This window comes from Trichechus manatus, unplaced genomic scaffold, assembly GCF_000243295.1.
Source record: "Trichechus manatus latirostris isolate Lorelei unplaced genomic scaffold, TriManLat1.0 scaffold00182, whole genome shotgun sequence".
Lineage (NCBI taxonomy): Eukaryota > Metazoa > Chordata > Mammalia > Sirenia > Trichechidae > Trichechus > Trichechus manatus.
Genome location: NW_004444118.1, coordinates 884,775 through 911,438, shown reverse-complemented (window position 1 = coordinate 911,438; position 26,664 = coordinate 884,775). Strand labels below are relative to the sequence as shown.

The 26,664-nt window shown below is 43.8% G+C and overlaps 1 protein-coding gene across 1 annotated transcript in view; it reads left to right on the top strand.

Moving 5' to 3' along the window:
* ANO2 (anoctamin 2) overlaps positions 1–26,664 on the top strand; it is a 448,737-nt gene that overhangs the window by 176,287 nt on the left and 245,786 nt on the right. Inside the window, exons 11-12 of the mRNA XM_012558707.1 lie at positions 480–544; positions 2,311–2,324. Of these exons, the coding sequence (XP_012414161.1) occupies positions 480–544; positions 2,311–2,324 (79 nt within the window). The remainder of the gene's footprint in view (positions 1–479; positions 545–2,310; positions 2,325–26,664) is intronic.

Here is a 26,664-nt window from a genome sequence, read left to right as displayed (position 1 = left end):
TTTATTTTGCTTCATGGTATTTATAAATATTATATATTTATTTGTTTAGTATTTGTTTCCCCATACCAAGGTGTAAGCTCTGTGACAGTAGTGACTTTGTTTTATTTTTTGCTGTGTCCAGAGTCTGGACAATGCCTGGCACATAATAGACGTTCAAGAAATGTTAAGTGAGTGAATCAATGAATGCCGGGACTCATTTTGCTGGACTAGGCAAAGCAAGGGAAGAAAGAAGGAGGGGTTATGCATATCAGGTGTAGGACTTCTCCGGAGTATGATAAAGATCACCTTTATTATTTGGGGAATAGTAAGCCAGTTTCTGTAGCCTACTGCCTTTGGACATCTTACCTGTGGGTATCTCATGAGCATTTTCCTAGAAGCTGGGCTTAGGGGATAAAATTTTGACTTGGTGGGACAGACCAAATAAGGTGAACAGTTGCCCCCCTCTACCCCTAATCTGTTTTCCTGTTTTTCTTGTTTAGCTGCTGTACCAAGAATGGGCACGTTATGGAGTGTTTTATAAGTTTCAACCTATTGACCTCATCAGGTAAGATGTGGAAGGGGACTCTTGGGAAGATGCAAATCCTGAAAGATCTATTATCAACTCTCTTGGCCTCTAGAAGTCTGTTGGTCAAGCAGAGGTGTCTGCTTTCTATGATAACCTGCTCCATGCCTTATGGGTGGGGAAGCAGCTGGAGGATAGAGGAGCAGAATGGATCTGTGGGGAGCAGCAGATAATGTGGATTGATACACCATGGATGTTGTCTTGAGTTTTCAGCACTGTGATCTTTCTTTCCCTGCCTGCTCTTTCAGAGGGGTGAATGGAGCTATCTCTCTTACTCTTTTCCTTCAAACTCATCTGATTGTCCTAGGGAAGCAAACTGTGGGTTAAGCAAACTCTTGGGTTATGTCCAAGTGGTCACAGTGTTGGCCAGAGGAAGGGAAGATATGGCAAATCACATGGGGAATAAGCTGGTTGGCCTGAGAGGGAATATGGACTTTTTATGCCTTCTCCAGATTATAAAGGAGGTGAGACTGGTCTTGAAATTTCTCCCTTCAGTGCTGTTCCTAGGAATGATGTGCAGTGCCTGGCAACTTGGGAATTTCCTCAGTTTCTATAGAACTTTGGTGAAAAGCCCTGTGAAAGAACTTACTGGAATGCAGTCGGTCTGACTAGCCTAAAATGGGCTAAGGGCTCTAGAAACTCGATAGGCTCTTAGAACCCAACCTTCTTCCTGGCTGCAATGTTGGGAGGCCATGCAGTGAAGTGGGAACTCACTGTGCTGAGGGCTCTCGTCCAGCTCCTGCCACTACATCCTATTGTCTCTTTGGACAAGTCACATTCCCTCTTTGGTCTTCAGGATCCTTGTTGTCCTAAAATGGGAGGTTGAACTGAGGAATCTGAGAGGTAATTTGGTAGAGCATGCTCATTTGGAAAAGAAGGGGGACTTGAACTTTCAGAGGGAGGCCCCATGGCTGACCTGATGGACTCACTGCCACACAGTCACTTGTGGCTCTTCTAATGAGCTAATTAATCTGCCTGTAAATACAGAGAGTATTCCTGGCTGATTGCCCCGGCTGGGACTGTGAGAGGGGCAGCAGCCAGAAGGATTGAGTCCAGAGGGAGGAATTCCAGCTTCTTCTTGGAAAAAGGAAGCAGCATGGGGGCCAGGGTTTGGGCAGGTTCACCTCCTGCACAGACACAGAGATGTAACAGGCCTCCCAGGAATCTGGGAGCTGGGTTGGACGTCTCCTGACACCAGGTGTTTGTTCCAGCTGAAGACTGTTAACCAAAGCGCTCGGGTTGGGGAGCAAGGGCCTGGGGTGCTTGTGACCGAGGCCCGTTGCCGAGCACCTCCCATTCCCTGGCTGCCTCTTAGGCGGCATGGGCCACCTAGACTGTTCTCTGGGCCACACCAAGGCTGCTTACTCCATTCTTGGTGGGCTTTGATCTTTCTCTCTGGATCTCAAGTGGCCACCCACTCTGTCGCCTGTTTTCCTCCAACTACCCATCCGTTTTTTAAAGTTGATTAAAAAACAAAAAATATTCTCCCATTTCACAGAGCCCTGTCTTGCCCTCCCTGAGGCTTCAGGTGACTCGCTGCCAGCTAAGTAGGAAATGGCTCCAATATGCATTCGTTTTTGGCCACCAAAGCAGCCTCACCTGCAGGGGAAGAATTGCCTTTGGAGCCGAGCCCTTCTCTGGGGCCTAGCGTTTCCTGAGGACTCTAGAAACCTGATAGAGCTCAAATCTGTCTAGACAGGGCACGGTATGCTGGAGTGGGGCTGGAGGCTGTACCCTGCTCCTCGCAGATCAGATTACTCAGGTAGCTCTCAAGCCCAGCAGCTCAGCTGGGAGGGAGGAGAAGGTTGGAGCCTCGGGGGTCTCCCAGCACCAGCACCAGCTGGAGGGGAAGGGCAGGTGAGACAAGAAGGGATACAGGGTAATGTGGGGAGTAAAGTGAGGGCTTTCATTGTCTACCCAGTGGCATGAGGACCTGACCTCAAGGTGCTGCTGTAAAGAGGAAAAGTGATAGCAATGGGAAAGTGGAAGGAAAGAGGGAGGGCACAGAGGGATTAGGCATATGGGGGGGCAAATAGAGGCAGGGAAGCCAGGAGAAGGCACCTGGAGAGCTCGTAAAGAGAAAACTGGGGTGGAGGGTATGAGGAGAGGCAAGAACTACTCTCACTCAGCAGGCCCCACCCTAAATCATCACTCGCACACTTTTCCCAAATGGCCCTCTCTTGATCTCTGATTCTGTCAAAGGCATCTCCTTCCTCCTCTTCATCCTACAAGCTTCGGACCTCAGCGGTCCCTGGGTACACCTCTACTTCCCAGTCTGACACCAAGACCTGTTGGTGCCTCTTCAGCACCATTTCTCTCTCCTGCCACTTCTTCTCCATCTTTGCTGCCAAAGCCTGTTGGGACCTGTTCTGCCTACAGAGCCCAGTGTCTCCCATCTTGGACACTGCCATGGTGGCTCCTTCCCTGAGTCATCAATGGCCCCCACTGTGTGATAGGTTTTGTTCCATGACTAATTTCTAATGTGAACTGTACCTACCTTGTGAGCCCTGGTGGCGTAGTGGTTAAGAGCTTGGGGGCTAACCGAAAAGGTCAGCAGTTTGAACCCACCAGCTGCTCCTTGGAAACCCAATGGGACAGTTCTACTCTGTCCTATAGGGTTGCTGTGAGTCAGAATCAACTCAACAGCAATGGGTTTGGTTTTTGTGTCCTCAAGCAGAAGTTGAACAATGTGGTCTGTGATGAAAGATGGGCAGAAGCAGGAGAGTCTTATGCAAGTTGATTATGATAATTCATACAGAGGTCTAGCTGAAGCATCTCCCTCCTACTTGCTTGGGAGCTCACCTCTGCATTTTCAGCACTGAGCTTCTTTTCCTCCTATGATGTCCTAATGCTCCTCCCAATACCAGTCCTCTGGAGCATTCTAAAACACTTTCCAAGAAACCCTGGTGGCACAATGGTTAAGTGCTTGGCTGCTAACCAGAAGGTTGGCAGTTTGAACCCACCCAGTGGCTCTGTGGGAGAAAAACCTGGTGATCTGCTCCCATAAAGATTACAGCCAAGAAATTCCAATGGGACAGTTCTACTATGTCACATGGGGTTACTATGAGTTGAAAATCGACTCAGTGGCACCTAAAAGCAATTAAAAACCACTTTCCATTGAGCAGTTGAAAGCTCGGTGGGGGTGAGAAATCTGCTTTTTAAAAGCCCCAGGACTAGCCATCCTTCCCCTTCCCACCACAGGGCTTAAAGACTAAACTTGAGGCTTGGGGTTTGAGGCTCCTTTCTGGATGTTAAAAGTGGACAGAGGGGAGGCAAGGTGTCCTTCCTGCACCCCTGTCCCCTCTTCTCACCTGGCTGCACCATCACTGGCGCCCAGCAGGCTGTACTGTGAGACTGCTGATGGACCTCTCCCAGCCCAAGGGCCTCTCTACCCTGGATCTTACCTTTGCTCTGGAAACCTTTGAGCCTGCAGACCTAATCTGTGTGCCTGTGTGTGCGTGTGTTTAAGAGTTGTCTGAAAAGTTTGCCAGGGAGGTAATCACTAGGGTCCTGGGTGGGTGAGTGCAGCCCAGCTCACAGAAGATTCTTCTGGAAACCTCCAGGCAGTGGCTTTTGTACCAAGAGAGAAACAAAGTTTGTGACTAAGAAAATAGAGGGAAATGATGCCTGAGCTGGAGGGAAATGGCTCTTCTAGCCTCTTGACTCCTCTTAGGCATCAATAATAGGGTCCTCATAGCGAGAAGAGTAGATATCTGCCCTCTGGGCTCTGGTTTAACACCCCAAGACCCCAGGAGGGAAGCTGCTTTTATTTTCTGGGGGACCTTGGGGACCTGGGCCTTTTGATTTGTACAGGTCTGATCCAAAATTAGTCAGGACCATAGCTTATCTTTTCCCTAAAATTAATATCTGCTCACAGGCCAGTTTTTTTAGCTTGTAGGTTTTGATATAGATGAGATAAAACAATAGTCTCTAAACATCATCTGAGTTTGATTTAGCTTCTGACTAAACATTGCTGAAGCTGATGTACAAAAATCATTGCATTTTCTAAGCGTCTGCCACTGCCTGCCCATGGTAGAATGAGGAAGAGAGGGGTGCAGAAGTCTGCTAGGGCTGGGAGATTGCAACCTGCTGACCTTGGATAATCTGCCAAGGGGATAACACAGGCAGCATTCACTACACCAAATCAGGATTACAGTCTGGAGAGGGGCAAATGGCCTATCTTCATTCCTTCTCTTTCAAGGATGCCCCTCTGCACAAGTGAAGCTTCTTGCACTTACATCAGGCCTAGGCATGAAGCCCATCCATGTGGCAGTCCTGGGATTCTCTTGAAGCCTGGAAAATGGAACAGCTTCCACAATTATCTTAGAGTGATGTCAGGGGCATTATATCATCTAAAGAGCCTTTGGTTATTCATCTGTGGCTTCTTTTCCTGGTGGACAGCTGGGGTAACACTGTGTCCCTACCTTGCAACACATCTCTACCATCTTAGAATCCCAGTCCTCTCAAGTCTCACCGGTTGAGAACCTGGTATCACAGGAATTTGCTTTCCCTCCTCCTACCTCAAGATAGGGGGTAATGGTGGTTCAGTGGTAGAATTCTTGCCTTCCACGTGAGAGACCCGAGTCTGATTCCTCACCAATGCTCCTCATGCACAGCCACCACCCATCTGATAGTGGAAGTTTGCATGTTGCTATGATGCTAAACAGGTTTTAGCAGAGTTTCCAGACTAAGACAGGTTAGGAAGAAAGGCCTGGCAATATACTTCTGAAAATCAGTTAATGAAAACCTTATGGATCACAATGGTCTGATCCAAAACTGATTATGGGGATGACGGTGGACCGGGCAGTATTTCCTTCCATTGTGCATGGGATTGCCATGAGTCGGGGGCTGACTGGAAGGCAGCTAACAGCAACAACAATGGCCCGAAACAGAGGCCATTGTCCTTGCCAGTGTTCTCCAGGACTGCCACCAGCAAGCTGTGTGATTTGATCCTTCTCTCCCTGTCTCTGGGCCCCACTTCTATCCTCCTGAAATGTGACCCATCCAAATCCCTCCAAGGGGGAGGTAGAGGGGGCCACATTCTTTCTTAGGAGGCTTCTCAGCAGGCCAGGCTCGGGAAGGACTGGCCACAGCTGGTTTGGGGGAGGAAAGGGAGAGAGAGAAATGTTGATCAACCCATGATTAATTATTTCCTGAGTCCTACTGCTCCCCTTGATCCTTCCCTGGGATTTATAAAGGTAATTCAGCCCAATGCAGTAAACATTTATGAACAATAACAATGAACAAGTCTCTGTGCTCGGCAACATGGGGAGGCTCAAAAATGACTTTGTGCCATTAAGGATCTAGCGGTTAAGCAGAGAGACGGACATGTACAAGGCAGGAGGAAGTGAGGGCTGTAAGAACTATAATGTAAGTACAAGCACAATCGTAGGAGACAGCAGATGAGGAGCGACTGCTATTAGCAGAATAAGAGAAGACTTCATGGAAGAGGTGGCACTGGAATTGGAAACATTGCTTTCTGAAGGACAGAGGTTAAATGTCCTGAATGTGTCTTCATCTCCAGTCTGGACCGCCTTGTATATGGATTTATTGCTTAGCCTGTTATGGATGGCTGAAAATCACATTCATTCAGTCAGATCCTTCCTCACTACTGATTGGAGTGGTTAGATCAAGAACTAGATTTGCAGACCTCATCTGTAAGGATTACTGTGCCAACGTGGCCTGTGTCCCTTGCTCTGCTCTGTAAGTTAGCCGGGAATCCAAGGCTAGAAAGAAGTGAGGCTGGATCTAAGAGAGGAAGCTGAGTAGAGATGAAGTTGGGACCAGCACCTTGGTATTTGCACAGGTCTCAGCATTTGAAGTACTGGATTTAGCTGGGAAACATTTTGCAAGCTAGAAGGAAAGAATATCTCATGGGCCTGAAGAATGTTTTTCTTGTATCTCTGAAGGTATGAGAGTAGAGTAGACAGAGGAAAACAGGCAGTTGCTGGTTGAGGCAGAGCAGAAAGGAGGATGATAATGCTTCGTGCTGTTATATTCTGGTCTGTTTAATAGATTATGAAATAAGTCCAAAACCAATACCAAACCCTCTGCCACCGAGTAGATTTCCAAATTATCGTGACCCTATAGGCCAGAGTCTAACTGCCTCATAGGGTTTTCAAGGCTATAAACCTTTTGAGTGCAGATTGCCACATCTTTCTCCCATGGAGCAGCTGGTGGATTCAAACCACAGACCTGCTGGTTAGCAGCTGAATGAGCGCTTTAACCACTTTACCATCAGGCCTCCAATTGAAATAAGTCAGGCTGCTAATTAAATCTAGCTGTAAAAAAGCTCTATCCTAGTCTTCTTTTGTCCTCTCCCTCTACTGAGTGCCACTCCAATCCAGTTTGTAACTTCCAGAGAAGTTGCTGGTCTTTTGATTGACTCATGATAATAGGGGTTGAAGTATGAGACTCTCAGCTCTGGATCAAGACTGCAGCCAAAGACTGTCTCAGTCTCCTGAGGGTAGACTCCCACATCTCATGGTACTCATCAGTACCATTTGGCGGAGACTACAGGAAGGAAGTTTGATCAAATACAGCCACCATCCATTGTTGTTGTTTGGGGCCATCAAATTGGTTCCAACTCATAGTGACCTTATGTACAACAGAAGGAAACACTGCCCAGTCCTGTGCCATCCTCACAATCGTTGTTATGCTTGAGCCCATTGTTGCAGCCACTGTGTCAGTCCATCTCATTGAGGGTCTTCCTCTTTTTCGATGACCCTCTACATTACCAGGCATGATGTCTTTCTCTAGGTATTGGTCCCTCCTGATAACATGTCCAAAGTATATGAGATGAAGTCCTGCCATTCTTGCTTCTAATGAGCATTCTGGCTGTACTTCTTCCAAGACAAATTTGTTGGTTCTTCTGGCAGTCCATGGCATATTCAGTATTCTTCACCAACACCATAATTCAAAGTCATCAATTCTTCTTTGGTCTTCCTTATTCATTGTCCAGCTTTTACATGCATGAGGTGATTGAAAACATCATGGCTTGGGTCAGGTGCACCTTAGTCCTTAAAGTGGCATCTTTGCTTTTTAACACTTTAGAGAGGTCTTTTGCAGTAGATTTGCCCAATGCAATATGTAGTTTGATTTCTTGACTCTTGCTTCCATGGGCGTTGATTGTGGATCTGAGTAAAATGAAATTCTTGACAACTTCAATCTTTTCTCCATTTATCATGATGTTACTTGCTGGTCCAGTTGTGAGGATTTTTGTTTTCTTTATTTTGAGGTGTAATCCATACTGAAGGCTATGGTCTTTAATCTTCTTCAGTACGTGCTTCAAGTCCTCTTCACTTTCAGCAAGGAAGGTTGTGTCATCTGCATAAAGCAGGTTGTTAATGAGTCTTCTTCCAATCCTGATGACCCATTCTTCTTCAAATAGTCCAGCTTCTCAGATTATTTGCTCAGCATACAGATTGAATAAATATGGTGAAAGGATACAACCCTAACACACACCCTTCTTGACTTTAAACCACAGAGTATTCCCTTGTTCTGTTCCCCATAGCCACCCAGAATTTCATGGTACGGTTGCCTCCTTTGCCTCTCTGACCCTCTATGTCATGTCCTATATCCCAGGGAGGTAGAGAAGCTGATATTATTCTGCAAAAAGTATGACCAAGCTATATATTTAGGATTCCCTTGACCCTTGTGTGGAGTCACTGGCTGGTACAAATGGTTAAGCACTCAACTATTAATTGGAAGTTTGGCCGTTCGAACCACCTAAAGGCACTTCAGAACAAAGGTGTGGCTATCTACTTCTGAAAGACCACAGCCTTGAAAACCCTATGGAGCAGTTCTACTCTGTACACATGGGGTTGCCATGAGTTGGAATTGACTCGACAGCAACTGGGTTTTTTTTTTTTTTTTTTTTTTGACACTGTGCACAATAAACTCTCAGTTATCCAAACTTCTGGGGAGAAACCATAACATCCTAGCAGTAGAAGGAAGCACAGAGGTCATGCAGTTCAGCACTTGACCCCAGAATGCAGTAATGAAGAGTTCTTTTCATAGCACATTCATCTAACAGTTGGCCAGCCTCTGCTTGATTTTTCTTATGATCAGGAGCACCCTGCCTCCGGGGCAGCTTGTTTCTCTGTTGGACATTTCTAGCCATTAGGAGGTCATGGAGCCAAGTGAGAACTCTGCTGATTTCCCCTTTTGCTTCCAGTTCTGCTCCCTGGAGCCACATGGAACGAGAATGCACCTCTTTGTAGGACAGCCCTTTAAGTATATAAAAATAGCTATTGTGTCCATAACAATTCTCATACACACAAGTTTTCTTCACACGAAACACTCCCAGTCCTTTCTACACATCCTCATATGATATGGGGTATTCAAACAGCCTCATCAGCATGATCACCCTCCTTGGGACTCACTGGCCTGCGAAACTCAGAGGTGGACCTTTACACCCACCTCGCCCAATATAGTATTTAAGTCAACATATATTTTGCACTGACTGTATATCAAATACTGGTTCTGGGGATATTGACATGAATTAGCATACCCTAGTCTCAAGGACCCGGTGTTCAAGGTGAAATCTCCAAGTTTGTAGATGACCACTGGGCTTCTCTGAGAAATGAGGGGATAAACAGGTGGAGAAAATTTACAAAAAAGTAACTGTGAGTGTGTAAGAAAACAGCATTTGGAAAAGATCTTGGGGAAAATTGACCCCTTAACTAGATGTCTGTGATGATGGGCTCAGGGCTGCCAGCCATATATTAGGCAAAGATTGTTGGGGGTGACTGGTACTCTTTCTAGAAACATCCACATGATGTATTGAAGCACCCTCTGATCCTGAAAATTCTCAGAAAACATTTTAGATCCAAACCAGGACTGCATCTCTTAGTGATTTACCAAATCATGGCAAAGCCTCACGTGTCCAGCTCAGGTCATCCTACCTAAAGAAAAACTCACCCGGGCTGGAAATATTTCAGAGAAGGAAAAGTCATGTGATCAAAGATTTGGAGAGGCATACATATGAAGATATGGAGGCAGAGTTAAACAAATAGGAACTCCCTTCTCCACAAAGAAAATGGAGGAGACCACGTACTAAATTAAAAAGATGTATAGAGTGAACACACATGTTCTTATCCAATCTTGAAGTACTTGCCTAGGGACATTCCTTCAGACTAGGGGCGGTGGGTTAAGAATAAAAAGAACTCAGTTTTAAGCCCACCTTTAGTCCCATTGATGGAGTATTTGGGCAAGCCATTCTCTCTCTGAGCTTCGGTTTCCTTAGCTATAAAATAGGGACCATAATGCTTGTCGTGCCTGCCCCTCAATATTATTGTGAGGGTTAAGTATTGGCCAAATACTCTGGTGGATGGGCACAGGTCTGGTTAAATAAAGCTATTATTTATCTCCTTGCTGGGGAAAATTTATAATATTCAAAGTAGCAAATTTTATACAGTTCTTCAGCACAAGGGTTTTGACAAATATAATCATAAGACAAAGTTTGTTTTTATTGTGAATCAATGCACTGTACCTGTACCCTTTACATGTATGATCTCTACACTGCACAGCAACTCTAAAAGGTGGGTATTATTACCTCCAGCTCACATATGAGGATACTGAGCTCAGTAAGGTAAAGGGCTTCCTAAAGCCACAGAGCTTTCTCATCTGAGATTTAAACCCACACCTGTCTGACTCCAGAAACTATGTTTTCTTCCATTGTACCATGTGGCAGAAGGTGGTCTAGAGCTTCATCCACCTGGTTATCAGGAGAGCTGGGTTTCTAGCTGTCTAATCTTAATCCCTTCAACTACCCATCTTGGAAGGAACACTGTGAAGTCTGCTGGTAAGCAGAGCACACTGACCATAGTCAGCTTCTGCTTAATGATAGGATCATTACTATGAACATACTTCTTTGTTCTTTGGAAGAAAGGCTTGGCAGTCTACTTCCAAAAAAATCAGCCGTCGAAAACCCTACAGAGCACAGTTTTACTCTGACACACATTGGGTCGACGTGTATCGGAATTAACTCCACAGCAACTGGTTGGTCTTTGTTCTTAGCAAGTGGTTTCTCTAGAATTTAGGCAAGTAGCAAAGCAGAGCTTAGAAAGGTTAAAGGGATTATTGTGTTCCTGGCTGTGACGTGAGAGTGAGCCCATCAAGGTTCAGTTCTTCTCTCACCTTCTCTCCTAGGGAAACTTTGGACAAGTCATTCAGCCCCTTTGGACCTGACACACTCACCCCACCTCCACCTTGATATAGCAAGAAGAATCTTTGTGTCTCTTCCACAAAACCTGTAGGCTGTGTGATGGCAGGTGCAACCCTTTCTGTGGGAGTCAGGGACTTCAGGTAGATCTTAGGGACTGATTTTACCCTAAAAGGATGGAGGGGACTAGCATCTGGATGAGTTACCATGGACACAGCCCAATTATTTGATCCCATTAGCCACTGTTCTGCCATGTATCTCTGGAGCCCCTGAGCTCCCCATTCCTGCTAATGATATTCCCTTGAGTGATGTTCTCCACCCACACCACATGGGTATGTAACCAACATAAACAGAAAGCATCCTAACACATTGAATAACATCGGCGGAACACACGTTACAACAACAACCGCAAGATAGTTAAATATAATTAGCCCAGCACGCCCAGGCTTTTCACACAGGCACATGCCTCTGTTTTAGAAATGGAAAACCACAGTATTTTGTGGGTCTGGAAGTCACACACGTAAGCAAAAGGGGACAAAACAAAAACAACCCTTCAAGTTCCCTGCCTGGAAGACAGCTGCCCTCTGGTACCTTTCTTGGGATTGTCTCAAGGTATTTCAAAGACATTGGTAGTTGGGTAACTGCCAGGGCTTGCTGTCTGCCTCTGGCATATTGGTTGATTCAGACAGTGAAGGGGTAGTGGTACTCAGCCTGAGCCACACTACCTGTAGAAGGGACTCAGAAAATACTTCTAGAGGGCTTAGTCCTCAGAGTGGTTGGCTCGACCTTGTTAGTTTCTTTCATAGAATCCATATTCCACTGAGCATGGCCGGGAGAGACACAGAAGGGATTGGAGGACTGGGATTTCGAACTTTTCATTTGGGTATGTTAGTCAGGAAGAGAGCAAGGGTGATGGCTTAGTTTCCAGATGTTATCAATTCTAACAAAATATAAGCAATTCCTTAGGTGGATTGTGTGCCCTGTCCTCCACCTTTGGGCAGGAAGGCAAGGTGTTCAGCAGAGAGAAGTGAATTTGCCATATACTAAGGGTGTCTCTTTGCCCCACTCAGGAGCACTCAGTCATCTGAAAACCCACCTGATGCCTCATGCACATTCTTCTTTCTGTGGCTCGTGCCTGTTCCTTCTTGCTCATTCTTCAGTGGGATATTCTGCTTACGAGGATCTATTTCCCCTTCCTATCAAATCCAGTAAGACTGTATCCCCATGTGGATAGATTAGCCCTTCTCTGAGGGTTTGACTGCTGTGAATGGTGAGGTTAAGCCCTCTGATGATCTGTCAGCTAGCCAGAAGCATCTCTATGGAGACATGGTAAAAGAAGTAGAGAAGGCAGAGCCCCCAGACTCAGACCTTTGCCCATCCAGTAGTGGAGAAGATTTATTGCTCAAGAATGAGACTTAAGAGAACACGTAGTTTAGTTCAATATAATCCAAGATATTTATTGAGTATCTTCTCTGTTCCAGGCACAATTTTAGGTGCTGGAGTTAAAGTGGTGGACAAGATAGATATGGACTGACCTTGAGTGATCATATGATTTATCTTCTAAGCTGGGACACTTTTGAAAGTAAAAGTGAGCACTATTCATAATTATGCTGAGTGTACTAGTCAGCTATTTCTACAATAATGCTACATAGCAAAGCACTCCAAACTCAGAGACTTACAGCAATCATTTATTTTTCTTGTTCATGTGTCTCTGGGTTAACTGGGAAAACTCTTCTTCATGCTGAGGGTTGGCTAGGCTTGGCCCCATTTCTCTGCAGGTCTCCACATTTCCTTAGATGAGCAGCTGCCTGGGGCATGTCCCTCTCATGGTGGATCACAGGAGCACAAGAAAAGAATTCGAAACATTAAATCCCTTTTAAGGCATTTCACATCACATCTGCTAACATTCCATTGGCCAATGCAAGTAACATGGCCAACCACAGATCCATGGAGCTGGGGAGTATACTCTTTCCCAAGGGGAGAGGAAATAATATTTGTTAAACAATAATACAATCTACCATGCTGAGACAGCAGATATAAACTAGGACTGTCCCAAGCAAATCTGGAGCTATGGTCCTCCCTAGTCTCACCTCAAGGAGCATACAGTTTAGCAGGGAGCACACATACCACATAGTTAATTGTAAGAGTGACAAGGGTTATTATGGGGGAAATGTGAGGATTAGCGGGACTATAGGTATAGGGAGACCCAACCTAGTTGGAGAAGGCCTCCCTGAAGAAGTGACATTTAAACTAAGATTTGATGAATGAGTCAAAGCTAGCCAGGCAAAGACGAGAGAACGACAATAGCTAACACTTACATGATGTTTACCATGTGCCAGGCACTGTTCTAAACCTTTGCATTTGCTAACTCACTACAACCCTTTGAGATAGATACTATTATCTTCATTGTACTGATGAGGAAATTGAGACACAGAGAGGTTATTAAGTTGCCCAAGTTCACACAGCTAGTAAGTAATAGAGGTAAGATCTGAACTTCTAAGTCTAGCTCCTGAGTCAGATCTCTTACTATGGTGCTATGGTGCCCTGCTTCTGGAAGAGGAAACCTCAGGTACAGGAGCATTAGCTTTGTGGTGGGGGGTAGAGATGGAAGACAAGGTTGGGGAGGCAAGCAGGGTCCAGATCATAAAGCATCTTGTAGGTCGGTTAAGGACTTTGGACTTTATCCTAAGAAAAAAGAGCAAGTCCTAGAAGGGTTCAGTGTATGTGGGTGCATATGTGTGGGTGGAGCTGACATGATAGGTTTGCTTTTACTTTTAAAGAACTTGAGGCTTTTCTGTTTGGGGCACGGGATTGCACTGTTTGTATCAAACAGGGTAGAGAGGTGGCGGTGGGGGTCTGAGGAAAAGAAAGGCTTCTCTTCTGGATGTCCTTTGAGAGGACTTATAGGCAGTCTGTATAGCATGACTCTGTACAGATTTTTTTTTTTTTCCTTCTTATCCTCACCCCTTCACATCCCAACAAACCCACAGATTTCTCTAGACTGTGATCCAGTGGGTGTTTACCAGTGGTGGTTGCATGTAATGGGAGTGATAATAACCATCACTAACATGCAGTCATCTTCACATACCCTTTATATGCATTATCTTATGAATTTTTATTGTAACCCTGCGAGGTTGGCACAATCCTCCCCATTTTCAAGATGAGTACACTGAAGCACAGAGTAAATAAGCCTCTTGCCCCAAAGCCTCAAGCAGTACGACTCTAGAGTGCATTATCTTAACTGGTTTGCTACCTTTTTAGGGAGGAAAACTGTGTTGGTGAGACACAAAGATGTTTCCAGGAAAGGATCCTAAGGTGATCTGTGGGGGTATTGGAAGGATCTGGTCAGATGTTCGGAGGAGATTGTAATGGGGCACTAAGATCTTTTAGAGTAAAACGACCTGGTTCCCTAAGGGGGTATTGCCATAGATGATGGGGTCTTAGGAATTTTTAGGTCTGAAAGTACCCTTGAAAGCCACCCAGACTGGTTCCCTCACTTTATGAAAGAGGAACTGAGATCCTCTAACAACGGAATTAATGAGACAGGGGGACAGGGAAATCATGTCTGAGGCCACCTTCACATGAGGAATCTTTAATCTGTGCCGCTATCACCTGCTGAAGTTTAATACAGGCAGCAGTTACTGGGAGGTAGAGAGGTATGTGGGAGTAGAGGTGGTGGGTGATGCTCCAGGCAGGATGATTTGCACATTACCTTCCTCATCTAAAGATAAGAGGGTTGGGCCAGGTGATCTATAACATCCCTCTAGGTCTAAATTTCTATGGCTCTTCAGAGATAGAAACCTGATCCTGGAGCTGGTCTGGGGGCAAGTCCCAAGGTCTTACAGGGTACCACATTGAACTAGGAGTTGGAACCCAGGAGTCTGAACCCCAGTTCTAGACTCCCTCCATCAGACTCACTGCTGCCCAGGGGGTCTCCCTACCCTCACATCCCTGGATTTTTCTCTTCCTTTTGCCCAATCTCTCCCCATTCATGAACACCCCCATCTCTGTTTTCTTTTGCCTCTCTGGCTTTGATCACATCTGGAGCATTTTGTAGAGTTGATGAGTGTGTGTTTTCCTGTTGGGACACATGGAGTATATCAGAGGCACTTAAGAAGCTCTGGACGAGTGGAAAAGTCTGCATGGCATCTCAAGAGCTGCAGGCCTGGAGGGTAGATGGCAGCTGCATGGCAGGGGACCTGGCATAAGGGCTGGATTGACTCCCCAGGAATGCCCAGAGGCCCAGCCTGGGGACTGCTGCTCCAAATGGCTTTGAGTTGTCTGGGTGGGGTTGGTGCAGGAGAAATCTCTCTCTCTCTCTCTCTCTGTGTGTGTGTGTGTGTGTGTGTGTGTGTGTGAGTGAGGATAGACTGGAAGGGTATACTGCCTTGTTGCCTTCAGGGATTTGCTCTCCATGGCAACTGGGGCCCTCGTCGGTATGTCCAGTGACATAAACCAATGGTGTATCATCTACAGGTGGACAGTGGGTGAAGAATGTAATGGAGGCAGAGAGGCAAAGGGTGCTCTGTCTGAAAGGTGACAGAACAATTTTCATGGAGTCTGCAGGCAGGACCAGAGAGAGGTGAGGATGGAGGGATGCAAAGTGGGCTTCCACAACTAAAGAGCTGGAAACAGCCCAGCCCTATACCGCTGATCAAAATCCTCTTGTGCTATCTCCCAATACCCCTTTCGTCAGTGTTGGCCCTTAATCCTCAGAGCTCCTGGGGATGGACAGGATGGAGCCTGGATGACTCTATCTAGGTAAAGATGCTTTTGGCAGGAAGGGTGGTGGTGATAGAAGCTGATGGACTGTGAGAGTCCTTCTGAAAGTCTGAGGTCACAGTTGCTGTTATTTTCCTTTTCTTTCTCCTTTTTATTGGGCAGGGGGAGTAGTCCTAGCCTTACTCTGTTTACCATTCCTTTGGAGCCTGACACCTGGCAGGGTGTTTCAGAGCTTATCATGGCTCCCCTGAGGCTTTCTCCTCAGCCCTTCCCACATCCCTCTGGGCCTGAAATATCTCCAGGCATCCCAGCTGTGTGTGTTTCCCTCTAAGTCCCTCTCTGGTCTCCTTGAACTTTCTCCTCCCTCTTCCAATAACCCTAAGCCTTTATCCCTTTTTCCTTCCGTCACCTGTCCTTAACAGTCCATCCCAGCTACTCTGTATCCGTTCACTCCTAGTGACATCTTCTGGCCTTGGGGACAAGTTACCATGGTCTGGCCCTGCCCAAAGTGATCTTGGAAAGTGACAGAAAGCTTTTACAGGCCCAGGGTCTAGGTGGGACTGGGGAATGCCACACAGAGTTCATCCTGGAACGTTGTTGATGCTCTTGCCACTCAAACAGAGAATAGCCCTGTCTATCCATGGCTCAAATTAAACTGTAGATGCCCCTGTACTCAGAGTTAGGATGTAAACAACTGGTGGGTTGTAGACTTTAAGCAATGAGTAAACTCTGCAGAGGAGAGGCCGTTAGAGGGTTGGCCAGTGATGGATTTTTCTAACTGATATTTTTCCAGGAGGCCTCCTCGACTTCTTGGATTCCAGGGCCCAGAGTACCACTCTTGGGCAGCACATCTGGGAGTATGGCTCCTCCTTGGTTGTGAGGCAGTGAGGGGAGAGAGGAGAGGCGATTTACCAGTTATTCATCCATTTCATTTGCCCTGTTCAAAGGCGGGGGGACTTAGAAAGATTCTGGGGAGCTGAGTGAATGGAATGGGGACTCACATCAGGGCCATGCCTGACATTGGGATTCCTGCTTTAACAGCTTAAGTAAAGGCAGAGTCAAGGAGGCTGGGCCTCAGCTCAGGATAGTGTGATAAGGGCCCAAGCTGGCCAGGCTTGGTACCTCCAGTGCAGGAAGTAGGCAGCCACCTGTGTGGTGTGACTTGCTCACTCATTCACTCAGTCATTCAATCTACTCAGTTATTCAACAAAGCAGCTGTGTTATGGCAGGAACCGTCCCAGGCAGTGGTAATGAAAAGCCCTGGCTCTCAAAGAGCTTACAGTCTAACGGAAGAAAAAGGTAAGTCAGCTAAGGCCTGCAGATGACTGATGGATGCTGAGAAAGAATATGTGCCATGGGCTCTACAAAAGAGCAGCTACTGAATCTGGAGGCCTCCCAGAAGTTGTAAAGCCTGAGCTGAGATTTGAAAAATGAGTTATCAGTTCGGGGAGGAAAAGCATGGGATGCGTATTCCAGGCAGGGAGACCAGGATGGATTAAGGCAAGTTGCAGTTGTTACTTGCTATCAAGTTGGCCCCAATTCACAGCAACCCCATGTGCAAGGGAATGAAACGCTGCCTGGTCCTGTGTCATCCCCATGATTGGTTGAGGATCAGACTGTTGTGATCCATAGGGCTTTCATTGGTTGATTCTTTGAAAGTGGATCACCAGGCCTTTCTTCCTAATCTGTCTTAGTCTGGAAGCTCTGCTGAAACCTGTTCAGCATCATAGCAACACACAAGCTTCCACTGACAGATGGGTGGTGGCTGCGCATAAGGTGCATTGGCTAGGATTTGAACCTGGGTCATCAAGGGGTGAAAAAGCACAATCATTCAGGGGTTGGCAAATAGCTGAGTATAGCTGGAATGAAGAGTCTGCGTAAAAGCGGATAGGATGTAAGGCAGGGAAGGTGGCAGGTAACAGATCAACTGGCAAGATAGACTTTAATAATATTATTTGAGGGATAGAAAATATTCCCTCCTAACTCCTTCTCCCAGAAGTACGTTACAGCCAGGGCAAAGTAAGACCTTGTGAAAATGGAGCTGGTAGGAGAGAGGGCACCAGGGTAGGAGAAGAATAATAGCTTCCTGAGAGGGAAACCCCAAATGAGGAAACTGAGGCTCAGGAAAGAAAACTCAGCAGCCCAAGGCCACACAGCTAATTAGTGGCAGAGTTGGGACTTGTGAGTGAAAGCCAGACAGAAATGATGACCTCACAGCCTCGCTCAAGGGTTGCCCTGTCTTCTCCAGTTTCAGCATTACCTGTTACCTGTGGAAATGAGTGGCAGGCATATTCATGGGAATGTTTATACAAAACCCATATCCACACCGCAAATTCACCATCACCCTGGCGTTTTGCCATGATACTTTCTAAGAGCTGGGTTTACTTGCTTGTGTTTTATCTCCGTCTGTTACATGTTCCCCTGGGGATAGAGGTTATAAAAAGCAAAGGCAGGACTGGTTGGCCAGCATCAACTGAGGGGGCATATCATGAGGTCCAGTCACTAGCTCTGGGTCCTTGATAATTGGAAGTCTACTTATCAAATTTTCAGTTGATACACATCTGGGTAGAGTAGTTACCTTAAAAGATAACAGACTCAAGATTCAAAATGTTCTTGACAGGATGGGACCTTGAGCCAAAATCAACAAGGTGAAATTTAATAGTGATAAATGTACAGTCAGTTAACACAGTGCAGGGCAGAGAGACCTGGTTTGGCAGGTATTTGTGTGAGAGAGATGAAGGGTTGGTAGTGAGGTAACCACAGCTAAACATGAGCTCTCAGTTTGTTGCCAAAACATGAACTTGTCTTACACTGAATTAATGAACTCATGGGGTACAGATTGTAGGTAATTATGGTATCACCACTCTTGAGCTGTCAGTCTACTGTGGAGGATAGTGTTCAATTCTGGGCACCCCATTTTAAGAGGTATAATGACACTAGAGAAGATTCACGAATATTCAAATTGGGGCCTAAGGGAAGATTTCAACCAGTAGACATTTTTTTTTTATTTGGCTGAAAAGTTGTTTTAAAAATAATACATGTGAATATTTTCAGTCATAGCCTATGCTCTATAATCCCCTACATTCCTTATTGCCATAGCCAGCAGCTCTAATTTCCATTACATGTCTTTACCTGCTTAAACTTGTGACCCTTGGGTTAAAGCAATGGTTCCCAACTCTAGCAGTGTATCAGAATCAGCTGAGAAACCTTTTAAACACAGGCTTCCTACTTCTACTTTTGGCCATGATGGGGTAACTGGCACAGGACTGACATTTCTGCTGTAAGTAAATAGAAACCAGGTTAAAATGTATGAGATAACTATTTTCAGACAATGATCAGGTAATCCCTGAAAGAACAAGGTGAGCCCTACAGTTGCTCTGAACAAATGCAAAATGCTAGACTTAAACCCTACCATATTGACAATTACATTAAATGGCTTAAACATGAAAATTAAATGGTAGAAATTGTCAGATTGAATAAAAAAGCAATACTCAACTGTATGTTGCCTACTAGGGACACACTTTAAATATAAAGGTACAGATGAGTTAAAAGTAAGAGGACGAACAAAGATATATCATGTAAACACTAATCATACGAAGATTGAAGTAGCTGTGTTAATATCAGATAAAGTAGGCTTCAGGACAAGGAATATTATCCTACATGTGGATAATATTTATATTGATAAAGGAGTCCATTTATTAGGAAGACCTAACAATTATAAATGTGTATGCACATAACAGAGTTTCAAAACACATGAAGTAATTGACAAAACAGAAAGTACAAATAGACACATCCATAATTATAGTTGGTGATTTCAGCTCTCTCAGTAATTAATAGAACAAGTGGACAATCAGTAAAGATAGAGAAGACTTGGGCAGCACTGTGAATGAGCTTGTCTTAATTGATATTTGTTAGAACACTAGCCTCAAAATGCAGAGGATACATTATTTTCTTGTGCTCATGGACCAATGGACCCCTTACCAAGATAGACCATATTCTAGCCTGTAAAACAATTTCCAATGATTTAAAAGAATTGAGGTCATACAGAATATAGCCTCAGACCAGAGTGGAATTAAATCTGAGATCATTAACAAAAGGGCCTAACATCTCATCTTACCTGCTGCCCCTTCATTTATACAGCACCACACCTCATTCATCTAGTGCAGGCTGACCTAAGCCAAGTTGGTCATGCACAATTTATTTATTTTGGATAAAAAATGGCAGCTTCTGAATAAGTTTTAAAATAAGTGACGTGTATTAACCAAACATTTATTAACAAATGCAAACAAAGAAATAGTTTGTACAACCTGTTCACTGCCTTGAGAAAGTCCCAACTTATTGTTGTATTCTAATCTCTGGCCATCACTTTGCATGAAAAGTTTACTCCAGGCAAACACTTCAATTCTAGAGACAGAACTTGGTCACCCTCATAGCATTTGTCAGGGAAACAGAATCCAGAGACTCTATTAGACATAGGACTATTTGGGGGTTTAGACTAAGGCATCATCTCTTAGGATAAAGGATATCAGCCTTTATAGATATTTATAATCTGTTCATGCCAGTCTTAGGAATATGTCTGAACTATGTCCAGCCAGTCGACATTACTTGAATACCTCTAATTTCACCAGATGAGAGCCTTTTTCTAGCATTCATTATGCTAGTCAACAGGGTGCTAGTTTTGTTAGTGAAAATCCATTTCTGACCTTTCACATGCTAATTAATAAAGCTTTGGTTGTGATAGCAATACATAGAGTAGAAATGCTTGGAAAAGCCACCTCTGAGCTTGGGCTTTCTGATTACAGCCCCAGCTGACCACCTGGGCATGGGCCTTCTTGATTGGCACCTGAGTCACAGTCTCAGCCAAGTAAGACACATACTCTCATACTTTATATGTTGAAGCATTTTAAAGAAAATTCTACACCTTGTAACATTTTCCTAGACTGTTCTCCTTTTCTTTTAAGGATGTCCAGGAAAGGAAGCCCATTGGCCTCCCCCTGCAGTCTATTCCAGTATCTCACAAAGTCATCAAGGTTTCCTTTTTCCCCTTCCAAAACTGCTTCCAGGAACACATTTATTCTTGTTTTCAGAGCCCCTTTCAGAATGTGCACAGCCCCTACCACCTCCTCTGCCTTGTAACTTTGATTTAAGACTTGTAATTCCTGAGGGCAGACAGCGGGTTTGGCCAAGTTTCACAGTTGGTGTGTTTAGAAGTGAAGGATCATCCTGCAGCCATGTAAATGGCTATTAACTTTCTCTCTGTGGTTGCTGTGCTAATTGTTTTATGCTCAGATAATTATTTTCAACTATCACTTTGGCTTGCAGTCACTACTGAAATCAAAGGAAGGGCTGCACATGTTAAGAGCTAGGACGTGCTAATGGAAGTTTCTCTGATTTCTTGTGTGAGGGTCGTAGGAGCCTAAGAGATCAGACATTGCGGCTTAGAGGCCAGCACGTGGGCTAAGCGACTCCTATAAATGAGGAGACATTTCTCCACTAAGCATGCAGCGCACTCCTCGTGTTGATATTGGTACTTTTAGGAGTATGATATTTGATTTTATCTCATTAATTAATTAAATTAATTAATTTGTTTATATTTTGAAGTCATTTCAAACTTACAGAAAAATTTCAAAAATAGTACAAAGAACTGCCTCTCATCTGCACTCAGATTCATCAATTGTCCACATTTTGCCACAATTGGTCTATGATTCTTTTTCTTTCTCTCTATAAACAAGTTATTATTATTGAACTGTAAAAAGTATGTGGCAGACATTATGCTCTTTCACCCCCAGAATACTTCAGTGTGTATTTTCTAAAAATAAGGGCATTTTCTTACAGTGTGATTTTCAAAATCAGAAAATTTAACATCACTACAACTATATACATGGGGTCACTATGAATCAGAACTGATTCGACAGTACCTAACAACATTATTATCTATTTTACAATCCGTAATCAAATTTCAATTGTCTCAATAATGTCCTGTATAACAATTTATTCTTCCAGTCCAAGATCTATTTAGTTGGTATATTTCTTTAAAAGAACCACCCAAACCCACTGCTGTCCAGTTGATTCTGACTCATAGTAACTCTACAGGACAGAGTAGAACTGCCCCACAGGGTTTCTAAGGCTGTAAATCTTTACAGAAGCAGACTGCCACATCTTTCTCCCACAGAGCAGCTGGTGGGTTAGAACCACTTACCTTGTGGTTAGCAGCCCAATGCCTAACCACTGTACCACCAGGGCTCCTTTACATCTCTTTAGTGTCCTTTAATCTGGAATCCTTTCTTTGTCTTTCACGACATGGATATTTTTGAAGAATAAAGGCCAGTTATTTTGTAGAAGGTCTCCCAGTTTGAGTTTGTCTACGTTTTCTCATGATTGGAATCAGATTATGCATTTTAGCATAAGTGATGTGTGTCTTTTTCAGTGCATCCCACTGGGAGGAACATGATGCCAGTGTGTCTCATTTATGGCAATGTTAGCTTTGATCACTTGATCATGGGTGGTGGTGTCTGCCGGGTTTGTCTACCGTGAAGTTACTGTTTCTTCCTTTGTAATTGTTAAGTACTTTAATGAGAAGATTGTTTGAGACTATGTAAATATACTGTTCCTCATCATATTTTCATTTGCTGTTTTTAGCATGCAGGAATTGTTTTTTGGATTACCTCTTGCATCTTTTGGGACGGCGTCTTGAAGAGAGTTTGGAGGAACACTTTATTAAAGGCCCTGCCATGTGATCATTCTTTATCCTGGTTCCCTAAAACCATGGAATACTTCCTGAAGAAAGCAGGCTTTTTGAATGATTAAAGCTGAGGTAGAGAAGGGGGATTAATTTACTTTTAAATGTCAGTGTGTGCCGGGCAGGGGCAGTGAGCAAAAATGTGGACATGAGAGAAGGAAGCTTGACTAGGCAGATGAGAGTAAACAAAATCTCCTGGTTGAGTGAGCTCTTGATTTGATTCTGTCAGTGTACTGTGAGTTTCCTAATTAATCAGATGAACAGCCTGTCAGGCTTCCCATTTAGATAAAGAAGCTTGGATCTAGAAGGACTCTTTGCCTCTGGGCAAGAATCACCAGCAACGTCAAGCAGGTTGGGCTTTACTTTTAGGTACTTCCAGAAGGGAGACACCAGCCTTTTTCATAAGTGTGACACTAATGCAGTTCTAATGCAGAACTAGGGGGTTGGAGGCAAAAACAAAAGTCAGTCGATGTCCCTACCTTTAAGAAGCTCATACTCTTCTGAGAGAGATGCCTCAAATGACTGCCCCCATTCACATCAAAACTCTACCATCCTTTAACTCTAAAAGGGATCACACTGTGTTTGGACTTCTCTGTGCACTACATGTTCTTCCTTTCCCTTGGTCTCCTATGATACTTGCGTTATTTGTTAGTTAACATTTGCTGCGCTATGTTGTTCATTATGTTTCCACGTGGAAATGGTCTTGGTTCTAGATATCCATATTTCGATTCTAGGAGTCTACTGACTGTCAGATGCACATTTATTTCATGTAATACTAAAAAAAAAAAAAAGCTGCCAATTAAATTATGCCATACTATCTATTCTAGTTGCATTCTTATTTCAGAGATGTTACAATGTGGAAGAAAGAGTACTTTAAAATTGATGAAATATGGTATAAGAACATCAGTGGCGGAACCCATCATTTGTGCTTCTTTAGTCATTGGTTTATCTATTCATTCATTCAACATTTGTTAAACATAAAATGATGTGCTAGTTTCGGGGAGTTTGTGTGCGAAGAATTCCCTTCAGCACCTAGATAAACTTGAGTTTCAATCTTAGCTCCACCACTTCCTAGCTTCATGAACTTGGGAAACTCATTTAAAAACCCCTTGAAGACTTAATTATTTTCTCCTTTGAATTTTTTGTGGATACCATGTATTTTCACTAATGGAAGGCATGCTGATTAAAGGACCAATTTAGAATTTTTGTTTTGATTTCTGGATTTTGATGCCCATTACCTGGGATCACATGCATCCCAGCAGATGCTGGATGTCATAAATCCTGCTGATATGAGTCAATGATAAAATTGGGTTTTTTAAATTTTTTTAATTTTATTTCTTGAAAATTTGTGAAACATGAGGTAAAACATGAAGACCCCTGGCAATGACTGCACATATATTTTATTCTAGTCTCCTTCTTAGCCTTTTTTTATTGTTCATAAAACTTTTCCAAAACATGGTGCAATGCATTCTTTCTTACTGCAAAGGCAGTACTTACAGCCCAAACAAATAAAGCCAAAGGATTTTTTTTTTTTTAATCAGGAAAATTACCACTACAATGCATTTTTCGTTACTGCAAAAGTAATACTGACAGGCCAAATAAATAAAACTAAAAGAATTTGAATCCCAGGAAAATTATCACTACTATGTATTCTTTATTATAACAAAAGCAGTACTAACAGCTAAGAAGCAGAAACAGGTGCACTCAAGTACTGCAGAACTGCTCACAGTGGTGCATTCCACCTGCTACACGTGGAAGCAATGATTGAGCCCTAAGATTGAAAGTAGGGAAAGAATAACTTACAGGAGTTTGAGTCTCTTGAAAAGTACTACTGCATTGCGTTATCCCTTATTGCAGAGGCATTATTTACCATTCAGAAGCTAGAAGAGCAGGAAGCCAGTAACACCTGGAAACAATGAACGGAGTCAGGGAGAAAATGGTCAGTATGACTGAATGAAGACTGGGAATAGCTTATTATCATGATAAATACATTCTCACAGGAACATAATAACTGGGAAACTTAGTGAGGAGGCTTATCTCACAGAAATAAAGGCAAACCTGTCAAAAGTTTAGAAAATTTATACATCCAGGAGGCATCACCTAAGACAATGCTCAATCTATACAAAAATGAGGATTCAACTCAGGGTTCTTGAGTTTCATACATTTCAAAAGGCTCCCACCTTGAGGCTAAACGCTTTAAAATTGGGCTACCTCCTTCCCAAAGAACTCCAGAGGCATAAAAACTTATTGGGATATCACATGCTCCACAAGTCATGAAAGACTTGTCAGTCTTTATCTACAAAATGGGGTTAATAATACCCATCTTGTAATGCTGTTGTGAGGATTGAAAATAATATTTGAAAATCATCTAGCTTCATGTCTGACACAGAGTACCATTATGATTAGAGTAGGCGCTCAATAAATATTTGTAAAGATCGATTTATAGGCATGCAATTAATATGCTTTGTTTTAAGAACGTATTAACAACTGGGCATTCCTTTTGATGTCTAAATTGCATTCCCTTCGGTCTAATGGAAGCCATTTTGTTGCATTTCCAGTGGAGATGTAGAACAGCTGGGCACCATCCCTGTAATAAAGTTTGAGGACAGAGGTGGAGCCATCCCTCCAAATTAACCCTGAAATTGTAGGAGGATGATGCGTCACCTTACCCATCTAAGTGCTAGACATTTGGGGGTCATTGCTCTCTAGTCCCCCTGCCGGCAGTCCAAATGTCTGCTCCCACCTAATTGCAGTTACTCTGCTGGCTGTGAACATTAATGACAGGGCTGTGTGCCACTGCCACTTGGATTTGTTGACCAGTTACAATTATTTTCCTAGAATGCTCCAAGTTTGCTTAAAACCATACTAAGCATTTTGGTCCCTGGCCTTTCTTTTCTTTTTTTTTCCTTTTCATTTTGAAATCTGTATGTGTTTTTCTGGCATGAAGAGAGGAAGATGGGGGTAGGGGAGTGGAATGGAATCCATATGTTATTGATGCATTTGCCCTGAAATAATAAGAAAGCGTTGTTGGGAAGGAGGCTTTGGATGTCCTAGGAGTCCCTTTTACAAGCCCTACACTGGCCTTTTCATCTCCTCAGCCCACGCTGCCTCTTGCCAGGCTTTAAGAGGTTCAAGTTCACATGGGGACACTGCTTTCTTCTCTTCTCTTGTTTCTTGCTGCTTCATCCCCAAGACCTTGTCTTCTCTGTATTTTCAAGTTGAGGTAAAGGACAAACAATTAAATCTTCATTTCTCTTCAGAGCCTCATTGAGGCCATAGCTGATTATTGCCAGCCAGTGACCTCAATGCCTTACCTAGAGACTATTGCTTTTGTTTATCTGCAATGCTGAATACTCTTGGTTAATGCTAGTGCTGCAAGCTACTAGGCTAACTGGCCTCTGTGAGCCTGACTTCAATGGTGGTGTTTCTTTTTTCTCTCCTCCAAGCTCATGTAAGAACCTGGTTTTCTGTTTGATTCTTTGTAAGCCCGTCTCCCTACCCCAGTCCTTTTTGTATATTTTTTAGATGGCAACAGGTTTGACTTTTTGTTTTTTTAGAGATACTTATTCTTCATACATTTGCACACAAACTGTCATGTGTCGGTGGTTCTGAAAGAACTTTGGGGAGGTTTGAATAAGGGATTTATGAAATTTCTCTAAGAGCAGGGAGGTGAGTTCTTTGGGTCTTGCCAAGTTCAGCAGCTCCTCTTCTCAAACTTTGGAGTGGCCCTCCAGGATATGGTATTATCCAGACACCTCAACAACCATGCTAAGGATCTGAAAGCATGTAACTTTTGATTTAAGTAGCATATTTTGTATGTTCTGTTAAAGTTCTATAATTGTATACCAATGAGAAGATGGCAGTGGGGACCAAGATTGCATAGAAAATCATTCTCTAGTTCTTAAGTTCAAAAATGCTGGAATAAAGCTCAGAAGGGTCAAAGGTTATACACATGTAGATTCTTTCAGAGAACTACAAGCCTGGTGATAGAAACTGGGGCTGTCTGTGAATGATTTTATCCCTAGATGTCTCCCATATGAATCACCTGAAACTTTCTTCTACTTGCTGTTTCTAGACACACTAAAGGTGCTTGGTTCACTTGTTTATTCATTCATGCATTCAACAGGGATTTTATCAAATGCTTGGAAGGGCAGGGGCTTGTATAGTGCTCTGTGGGGGAAGACAAAGATATACAGTAAAACCTGAGAAAGCTGGAACCTGTGTAAGGCAGAAACCTGTCAGAGAAGGAAAACTCAAATATTTTCCACTAAATAGATAGTAATAGAAAAGTGGTGACTGCACCCTGTCAAAGGCAGAAAACTTGTGAGACCCAGAAAAACAAGGCAGTCCTGTTGAGTTCTGGCTCTCACAGATTTCACGGTAGAAGCACTTGAAGTGCTTGCAGTAAGGTTGGGGAGACAAGACACACCAGTTAAATAATAAGAAAACAGTAGAGTTGAAAGAGCTCAGGTGATG